The 11009-nt window shown below is 42.6% G+C and overlaps 1 protein-coding gene across 1 annotated transcript in view; it reads right to left on the reverse strand.

Annotated features, from left to right (window-relative positions):
• The window catches only part of TET1 (tet methylcytosine dioxygenase 1), a 60824-nt gene extending 53110 nt beyond the window's left edge, over nt 1–7714 (reverse strand). Inside the window, 1 exon segment of the mRNA XM_009893896.1 lies at nt 5783–7714. Within this exon segment, the coding sequence (XP_009892198.1) occupies nt 5783–7714 (1932 nt within the window).
• Nucleotides 7715–11009: the final 3295 nt, after the last annotated feature.

Genomic DNA, 11009 nt, shown 5'->3' on the forward strand with positions numbered 1-11009 from the left:
AGCCCGGGACCCGGCCCGCCGTGGGCTGCTGGGTGCCACCCACACGGCCGTGTCTCCACCCGTTCCTACGGCGCCTCACACAAACAGGGCACCCCATAAAGATGAAACACATATACTTCCCCACATCTCCACCTGCCTAAAACCTCCATCCATGCAGGAGAAGGATGGAGGGGGCACAGCTCGACTACCACTCTCCAGGCACAGCTCGCCCATGTCACACAGGCACTTGCCAGCCCTGGACCACGGACCACTAACGACACCGATAACGCACCACCCGTCACCCACCCATTGACTGAAACTATTCACAGTTGACATCTAAACCACAAGGTTGGCCATAGATTTACAGACTACACATGAAAAACCCTACAAGAACATCCTTTCAGCCAATTTAAAACTGGCAATTTAGCTGTAGTTAAAGAAAAAAAGTGTAATTCCTGGCAGGTCATTGGTGCAAATCAGTTATGTAGTGTAAATGCTCCAATACGGACACACAACTCATTCTGCAGTGTATCGATCAAGTAAGAGAAAGCTCTTGCCCGTTTTTGTTGTCTGATACTACCTTGTATTTAAGCTCTTTTGTTGCACCACAGTACTGTATTAAATCCGATTTAGAATGCGGTAAAATGAAAGTACAGATTTGTAATGCCTTCCTAAAACAGCACGAGTCTGCAAAGATCTTTAAGCATAATAAAAACAAGAGTGGTACATACACACGGTGATCTGACTCTTCTTTCAAGTTTTGGCTACTTAAGATGCTTTATGGTCCAGGAAAAAAAAATATATATATAAAAAAATATTTTGTTTGCTTAGAAACCTAAGACCCAGTATTTTTATTTAATCCCCAAGTTGTCGCATGCACCGGACAGCACTTAAGCGTTAGTTTCAGGTTTCCTGGTTAGTTGGGCAGTTTCCCCTCCTGTTAGGATGGGTCCTCATACACAAGGAAGGAAAGAAATCTCTTCAAATAAAAATTGCTCTGTAAAAGCTGTAAGAACTGGCACAGAAAATAAGGAGCGGTGAAGAGGTAACTTCTTAAAGCACATCCGTTGGAAGTAACTAGACCCTAAACTAACCCCTTTCCCTCTAATTTAGGCTGCATCACAGTCCACACCCAGGATCACAGAGAACAGCAAAGAAGCATGAGCTGCTATTATTTTACACACCCACAGAGCACACGTGTGTAAAATAAAAGTGAACTGCACTACTCCACCCCCTGCCCTGCGCCCACGGAGCAGGCTGTACGCAGCTTTGCCACCCGTTCCCCAACTCCTCCACCCCATGTGCTATATCCCCTTACAAAACTCTCCAGTATCGTATTCAAGAGGAGCATTTTTATGCGCACTCATTTTAAATTTTAACTGGCTTAAATATTTCTGGAGTCTATTGTAAAATAAATACCACGAAGTCTAAATTTCTTGATTATAACTAGGTCTGGCTAGAAAACAAGAATTTTTTTTTAATTTTTTTTTTGAGATTTCGACATTTGGTTGTGTTCCAAAAGGAGAGCAAACCTTTCAAAAATTCAAGAGGAGACAGATGGGATGTGGGAGACCAAAGTTCAAGCCCCCAGGTCTGCATCAGGCAAAAAGCCCTAACCACCAAGCTGCTCTAATAATTATCTCCCCCTTTTTAAATTTTAAGCAGAAATTTCATTCAGAACCTTGAGAAACTTCCCCCGAAAAATAGTTGCATTGAGACAGATAGTAGCTGTGAAAGCTTTCTGTTACATCAGCATTTTCCATTCAAGGAATGACTTACTGGAAAGTTCCCAACCAACTCTAATTGCCGCATCCTTTTTAAATATGTCTGGGTTTTCGGCGGCATGTTAAAAACCCACAAGCAAGCAGGCCCTTATTGTTATTTAATATTTCCATGTTACTCAGATTACAGCTATTAAATAAGATGTCTCGAGACACCTTGGTCAACCCAGTGAACTTACACTCAGTGACTGATTTTTTATTTTTCATTTTTTCCAGTTTGTTGACTCCAGGTCCCACTAAATCTAACATGGTCTGTTACCTAATACAAATTAAAGCTCTCTCCAGCAGATGCTTTCAACCCAGAGGGCTCCCTGCCCAGGTGGGATCTTAAAACAGGCAGGCAGCCCTCTTGGGCTGACAGCACCTGCCGTGCACCACGACTGGCTCGATCTAGGACTGCCAGTGCCCAGAAGGCAGTGTTTTGATCCCAAGCGTGAGCTGCAACACCCGCCTACGCCGAACGGGAACACTTTTTCCACGGAGAAAAATAACAGAAATGATGGACCACCTTCCCTACCCACATGCTGGTTTTGAAGCCGACAAAAATCCTTGCCCCACATCGCAACGCATTCTTGACACACATGATGATGCGACAGCAGCAGAGCAGACCACTTCTTGAAATGAAATACACTTTTTTGGTAGAAAATAGCTGTGGAATAGCCTTCAGTAACTGCTATACTATTTCAGAAAACAGCAGTCTTGCAAAGACAAGACAAAAATACGGAAACATCATACTCATGTACGGAAACTTGTCAGACCCTCTTTTCACTGTGAGGCGTTCCCACATTATTCATTCTGAGGGGGACACTAACCCAAAATAAAGCCTTTTTCCTCCTCCTTTTCAAAGGTTGCTTACTTTTTCTTATTTCAAAACATTCAGTAAGCAAAAGATTTTTTTCCCCCCCTATATATTTTAGAATTTTCTCTGCACCAGCTCCTGACCAAGCAGCCATGGTGCAAATCCCTCAGGAAGAGGGGCATTACATATAACAATATTGCTACGCACTGGAGCTCGGAACTAGAGCCCACAACGCTTTATCCAGACTTTCACGATGTCACATCCCTGCAAAACCCTTTACGTTCAGCAAGGTAAAGTATCACTGAAGGTTTATGTGGATGTTATTTGTAAGTGATATTTTTCAAGTCCAATATAGTTTTCAAATCTTTATTTGGATTATGTGTGAATTAATGAAAATAACAGTAATGTAACTAATACCAGCTCCAAACATGCAACCGATACTCTCTGAGGGTTGAATGCTTGTGCACACACAGGCATGTGTGTTGGAATATGCGCTTCAGCCTACATTCATGGCTTCTACCAGCCAGACCTTACTCCCTACAACTGTAAATCCGCAGAAGTTCTTAAAGAAAACCAACACTTTCTTTTTTAAAGAGCACACATGGGCTGCCAACCCTTGCACCGGCTATCCTACAGCCATTTAACGTACAGAGCTCTCACTGACTTCATTGTGACTTTTGTTAGAATAGGAAGGGATAATTCCCTTTAAGGCAAAACACCAATGTTTAAAACTATGCTCATGAAGAACATGTCTATGCCCTACACTCTCCTCCCAGTGAATCATCTCCAAAAAATGCTTACATTCCACCAAGATGAGAGAGAGCGATGCATGACTCTTCCGAACATGGAATGCACTGAAGCCAACCTCATTTCTCTTTATTATGTTCACTTTCTATACCATGGACAGAGACCTACAGTTTTGTTTTTTCCCCAGCTGCCCTTTATTTGAAACACATTACTGTCATAGAAGTCCCAGCTGTTGCAGTCCCAGTTCTACCAGTTTGGGAAAACACAATGGGATTCCCTTCCGGAGTGCTACATACAATCTTATCTAAAGGACAGCTGCTGAGCAGAGCGATATAGTATTTCCCATCCCCCAATACCTCCCCCTGTATTTCAACATCTTTAAAGAGCTCTCCTAACATATCTACATTGTAGAAATACTTTCCTCTTTCCTTTTCTCAAAGCATGGTTTCTAGATATTACAAGCGAGGAAAGGCTTGCTTCTAGGAATATCTGAAAAGGCACCCGGTTTCATTCAAATACAATTTTATAAGAAAATACCTGACATGTTCTTAAATGTCAGGAATACTTCATTTCCTCCACACAGTACTCTGAAACTTCATACGAAATTTAACGAGAAATGGAGGTGGCCTCTGGCACGGCTCTAAATGCATTGTACAAAATGCGACCAGTTTAATAAAAATAAAAGCATACCAAAAAAGCTGCCAAAGCAAAGCAGAAAAACAAGGAATCTCTCATAAAGAAAGCAAAAGGAATGCCCAGAGAGGACAAAGGTGAAGGGGCAAAGCTAATCTGCAAGCAGAAGGTCAGCCTGAGCAACAAGAAAAGAAGTATGTTTAGCCTGGAAAACAAAGGTTGACAGAAAAGCTGGAGTGCTTCCTTTCACCGACCCTGCCAAAACCCTTTTTAAAACATGGCTTTTAGATCACTTCCTACCTCAACTCCACCAATTCTCTCCCATGAGCTTCTTCGATCCCCACTGGCTAAATACACAAGAGGACATAATGTCGCTACTCTTTTGCTGTAAAAAGTCAGGACCAGTCCTCTATCACCTTTATTGTTCTAATATGTATCTTAAGTCACATTATAGCTGTCTTTCCCCTCAATTTTTTTTTTTAAAGAGCTTTTAAGAGCAGTTGAGACAGATTTTTGAATGAACCCTGAGCCAAGCTGTTTAAACCTACTTCCCTTAACATTATAATTTAAAATACACTTCTCCCACAAAGGGGAATATATCATATCCCCTCACTGCTACAGGACTTTTCTTTCTGCTTGCCTACCTTAAAAACAGAACAGACTTCTCTGCAAACCCTGGTAAGCACAGGACAGAGTGGTGAGAACAGGAGGTCTCCCGAGATCTCCACAGCTGATGGCAATTTCTACCTGCTGTAAGAACATGCCATTTTAATGAAATTGCTATCAAGAAAGGTTTTGTAGGTGCATTCTCCCCAGCTTGAACTGCTCCACTCAGAGTACACACTGGTGCAGAGACTTGAACCTGAGTTTCCCACATCCCAAAGCAAATGCCCCAGTGACTTAACTACTGAGACAGCGTCTCCCCCTCTGTGGCTCAGGTACCATTGGATCATATGAAGCAGAACGCTTCCAGCGGGACATGGCGGCACAGAGGCTAACTCTGCAGCTCAGGGGTCAGGGAATTCAGCTGGGATGTGGGAAATCTACGTTCAACTCCCTACTTACCTGATTTAAAGCCTGATCTTGAACTGAAATCTCTCAGAAGGTCAGTGCTGTTATCACAGGGGCATACAGACTGTCTTTTCCCCTCCTCTTTGTTCCAAAAGTAATGACCTGGGTTATAAAAGGCTGATGGATCAGAAAAATGAGTAAGAAACACAGAAGAAGAAAGCATGTACGGGTGATGTGGTAAAAGACAAAGGGAGACAGGCAGGAGAAGTGAAATGAGAGAAACAGAAGAATAGACAATTAGAAAGGCAGAGAGATGTGAAAGGGGAAAATGCAGCTACAGTTTGGTCCTGAAGTTTAATAAATTTATTTCCACCAAATCTGTCATCACAAGCAAATTACTTTAACTGAATTAAAAGATCAAACAGCCTTCCTTCCTTTGCTTTTTAACCTTAAGTATTCTGAAATACAGACACTCTCCCTAACAATTCACAGCCTCCTAAGACTACCCTCATTCTCCCCCCTCCCCACATTTGGCACTTCAGTCTATCTCATCTCTTCCTGCCCTCATTGTTTTGGCCAGTATCTGGAACACAGAGCTAAAGCCCTACTTACCTCTGAGTTTATGCATTTACACAGCATGAACAAGAACTCCAGCTCACTTTAATCTACACCTCTATAGACGACAAGAGAAAGTTACTATACAACCTGTTAGCTCCACCGGTAACCCTAAGCTCTCTGAAGCTGTACAGTGACCAGCATTTCTTTTTGCAGAATCTTAAGATGTACCTCAAGCCTCAAAAGAGTGACTTAATTTGCAACTTCTTTGGCTTACCTCAAAAGGTAGCATGATTGGCGGTGGTGGCTTTTTCAGTTCTTCGCATTTTCTCTTTTTACATATCCGGTGACTAGTTTTGCGTTTCCTGCAACAGCTGCATTCTTCACAATTTGTTTTCCGCAGACAGGGCTCACAGACTCCACAACGCCTTCGTTTCTTTTTCTCTAGCATAGGGAGCAGAGATGAATATGGAACAGGGTAATCACCAGCTGGATTTTTAAGAGAGGATGGCCCTGAGGCCTCAACTGCTTCAGCGCTGTCGCTCACGTTGCCCTGAACCAAATTCAAGCTTACTCCGACACTTCCCAGCTGTGATGAATAATCATTATGCTGCAGTCTTGAGTCAGCTGGCAAATCTGCATTTATGGCTTTTTCTGAGGCAAGAGCAGAGATTTCCATGCTTGAAGGCAACTCCAAAACAAAACCTTCAGAGAACTGTCCAGAGCTTTCACCAGAGATTTTATCGACTGTGCTTTTTTCTAAATCCGGAGATAAAGTGGGGACATAACCTGAATTCAAAATTAATGTCTCTGCATCTATACATTTAACAAGCTGCTCGATGTCCTCTACTTCAATATTGTTTAAAGAGGTATCAGAAACTGGTTCACACGCTGTAAATATGTTTTTTGAGTCAGATTCTGAATTCTCTCTTGTAGAGCTCAAATCCAAATTTGAGTCAAGTTCTTTGTGAATGGGTACAAAATCCACAACCAGTTTCATGTGGGATTCTGCAAGTGAGCTGGCACCTTCAAAATGTAAAGGTGAATTTGATTCAGTGGCAGCCACGGGGCTGGAATTTGAACCAACATCTTTATTCTCAGACTCTAAATCCCAGCCTGCCTTCAAGCAGGACTCTGCAAGTGAGCTTGCATCTTCTAATAAATGTTCTTGTGAGTTAAACTCAGAGGTAACTATAGGTGCAGAATTTGAGCCTTGTTCCTCACTATGTAGCACCAGGTCCAACTCTGCCTCAATGTGGGATTTGGCAAGTGGGACCGACTCTTCTAGCAATACTGCTGAGCTGAGGTCTGAGGTATTGACAGAACTGGAGTCGGGTTCTTTACTGTTAGGCACCAGATCGAAGGGAGTCTCTGCACACACCTTCGAGTTTGATTCAGAGGTGATTAAGGAGTCAGAAGGAGAAGACGGAAGCACAAGTGCAGCACCTTCAACAACTGCTTCAGCCAAACTACCCGTATTGAGATCGCTGGGTGTCTGCTCACAGGGCAGGTCTTCATGCTTGCATTTCACCTCTGACACTTCTGTATTGTCATCAGTTACCTGGCTATTTGGAATGGAGTCATTTGTTTCGGGTATTTCTACCTCTTTTTCTTGACTGGCACATGCGGTAGCAGGCTCTTCGCCTACACTACATGGAGTATCTTCTACAGGCAGAGGAGCTAACTCATTTTGTGCTAAATCTTGTTTCAAAACTTTTTCGCCTGCTTCAATGTTTTTTTCTTCTACTACTGCCAGGGCTTCTTGTTCATGTTTTTCCTTTGTTTCTAGCCTTTTTTGTGCTGCAGCTTTCCTGGGTTTTGCAATTGTTGGAGTTTGGGACAATCTACGGGAGAATGATCGGTTACGGAGAGACATTGTAAAGCCATTGATGTTGAAAGAATCCTGGTTATGAAAGAGGATACTGTCAGCTTTCTCCAAACTCACCCAAGATGCTCCAGACAAGGTTCTGGTTACACTGCTCCTGAGAAGTCTACCTGAAGAGCTCATGATTGGTTTCTTTTCTTGCTGTTTTTTCTTAACATCTTTTTCTTGTGCTGGCTTTTTGCCTTTTCCAGAACTAACAGCTTTTGTGGAAGCCTTTGTGGTTTTCTTTCTCACTTGGCTAGATTTCTTTTTGCCCTGGTTAGTTTTCCTTTTGCCTAACTCTTCCTTTTTGACTAATCTGGAAGGCCTCGCGTGGTGAGCCATGTCTGCGGAGTAGTAGAAATGTTAAGAGGAGAGATGGAAAAAAATCATGAGCTCTTGAGAGAACTTTTCAACACAAAACTGCATATTCCCATTGCTGCTCTCTGTGGTGATACAGCGTTAACTCTGTAACAGAAAAAGATATTAAACAGAATTAATATAATTCTAACCAATAAAGGGTGCTGCATTAACTGACCTTTTTTAATATTTAAAAATACACAGGTAGAATCAGAAATACTGGTATCGGATGTTGAGTTCAATTAACACAAAAGCTTTGAAAATATTAGTATATTGCAAAATGGAAAGCTTGCCCAAATGCCTACAAAACAAATGAATAAGCGAACAGAGCTCAAACAACAAGGCAACACCACATATTTACTGGTTTATGCCAGTTCTATGAAGTTTGAATTTTCCCAACCTTATTAACAGTTCATTAACCACCCCTTGCCTTGAGTAAGAACAGGTGAAGTTTACATCTGTAGCTTTACATTCAACAGTGCATCTACCACTGTAAGGACATTCAGGAAAAAAGAACAAAGCTGAGTTTATTGTGTATCTGTGCGCTCATACACCACCACCAGGGCATCTCTCATTCTTTTGCCGTCTATCGGCTGCCCACCGTGGTACAAATCCAAATAAAATAGGAGAAGTAACTAGCTCGCCAAAGATGTCTAGCTTGTGCTGTTACTCACAGGGGAACTGGACCAGGGAAGAATTGCCTTTCCCAGTGTTATCCCTCAGGACAGCATACCAGCACACTGTATTACATTGCAATCCTTGATTCCATCCTGTCTAGCTATATTGAATGTATTGTGCAGACAGTTGTCTATGCTTCATCATTATGACTACAAACACATTTGCCTTCAACAAAATACCACACGTTTGCCCCAAGCTTTTGTCCCCAAACACAACTGCCACACAGAAGTCCCCCAACTCCTTGAATACAATTCAGTCTTCTCAGAAGAGACAACAGATTCTTCATGCTCCAAATCAATTTCCTTCAAGGTGCGTTGGGGTTTTTTAAGTGTAAAGCAATTCTCCTAAGTACATATTTTATAAGCCCAGGGTGCTTGTAAGTACCTGTGGAAGGCTTTTAAAGCTTTATTTAGCTGTTGGAATAGATCAGATGGGTAGACAACAGCAGTCTAAAAATGGGAGCTGGCAGAGCAAGAGACTCTGTAGTCTCAGGCAGGAGGGTGCCTTCCCTTCGTCATCGATCCTTTGAATTCCTTAAGCCCAAATCAAGCCACCTACAGGCCACCTGCACCTCACTGATGGGAAGAGAGAAAGAAAAGGAAGAACAAGAAGCACACAGATGTCTACAATCCTGACCTCTAAAGGAAATAAAAAAAAGAAAGGGAAGGTGGGGGAAACCTGGCTTCTAAAGAAAGTAGAAAAAAGAATAAGAGTGCTACCAGGCTCCTGACACCACCACTCCTTCAACCCCTCCTTGATCTTGGTTGATCATGGGGTGATCTTACAGAGGCTGCACTTACCCATGGCCTGGTCTGAGCTCTGCTGAAGGTGGGGAGAGCTACACTAGTGCAGCCCAGTCTACTTAACACCCCAGAAATGTCTAATGGTACTACGCTGGCCAGATTTGGCTGCTGCAAGGCAAACAAAAAGGCACAGGGCACGTGAAGAGCAGGCTCCATAAGCAGAACAGACCCCCAAGACCACAAAAAAGTATCTACAGTGCAAAAGGTGTGGAAAGCTTACAACCACCCCCACCAAATGGTGCTGTGTTGTGCCAAGATAAGCTCATTAGCCTGCCGATGGGATGGTCTAACACAGCCAACACCCATGGCGTCTGTGTGGGACCACCAGCTCCTGCTGCTCCCCAAACCAGCACACTGGCAGCAAGCTTGTTTCTGACTGTCTCAGCCCTGAGCAGGCTGCCTGGTGGCCACAGTACCTACCAAGGCTAACAGTAACACCCCAAACTCCTTTCAAATAGCTTATTTAAAGCATTTTGAAGCCTAGCTCTTGTTTGTCCAGCAGTAGTAAGCCAACTGATCCTATGTACTGCAACATATAAACCAAGTATCTTATCTAAACATGCTGTGATTATTCTGTATCATATCTTCGTATTTCATATCCGATGAACATTATTATTGAGACAAGAGTTTTTCCACACACTCAAATACCATTTCAGAGCCAGCATTGCTGTACAAGACAAGGCTAAACACACTTGTAAGGTCAGATCAGAAAATAATGCCCAGCAAACACTCAATAAACAAGCTAACAGCATCCCTGCTCCATGACAGCAAAACATCCAACCTGGAGAGACTAAATAGACACCTGAAGTTGTTTATAACTCCAGGTAATGCTTCACAGGCCATGGAAGACACATGAACAGCTCCCGCAGAAGCACTCTATAAAAGATGGGTCAGACACTGAGATAGCAGAACAAATACAAAGCTGAAACGAAGGTATCTGAGTGCTTTCCTCCCCCTACCCTTCTCTGGCAATGTGTGGGGGAAGGGGACATGGCCATTACTACTTACTCCATGAACTGCGCCAAAGAGGGCATCACCAAAGTCAGGTCCATGAAATAGTTGTTGGCACCCTGCGAAAAGCTTCCCCAGTTTCTGATGGTTTTGACAGAGACTGGGCTCCTCATTCCAAAGGATAGCCTGGAGGGCTGCAAAACCAGTTGGAAGCAAGCAGCGTATCTGTAGCCATTAGCAGCCAGCCCTACATAACAGTGGCAGGAGAGGAAATGCCAGCTACTTTCAGAGACTATAGCCAGGAGAGCAAGGAAGAAAGCAAGCAAACAAGGGCCAGGAGATATGGGAATGTGTGAACCAGGAAGGGAACTGAAGAGAAAGTTTTTTCTCTTTGAAACAGAAGAGAGAAAACAGGAGATCTGGAGTGGAAACAGACTGGATTTTCAAAGATACTGTATGTGTATAATACTTTGCTCATATTACTTCTCTACATAAGTAGTTACCACTGCTGTTGTAAAAGCTTGGGAAGTATGATCACCAAAATTATCAATTAGAAGCTTCATTTATAACAATTTTGTAACTTTTTTTTTAAATTATCATTAGAGTTATGGGATAATATGTCTTCACCTGCATTAAGAAACTACAACATGGTTGCTTCAGGACTGAATCCTGGTGTTTGTTTTTTTCTTTTAATAGAGAAAAACATACCTGTCTGGCAAGAATGTAGAAAAGTATCAAAGCCAAAGTGTTGCTTCTTTCCAGAGCCAAAATTAGAAGCTATGAACATCCAGTGGTGGAAAACTTCCCTTTTTCTTGTTAAACAAATAATGCTGATATTTGTAGGAAAT

The sequence above is a fragment of the Charadrius vociferus genome, unplaced genomic scaffold, assembly GCF_000708025.1.
Source record: "Charadrius vociferus isolate BGI_N301 unplaced genomic scaffold, ASM70802v2 scaffold611, whole genome shotgun sequence".
Taxonomy (NCBI): Eukaryota; Metazoa; Chordata; class Aves; order Charadriiformes; family Charadriidae; genus Charadrius; species Charadrius vociferus.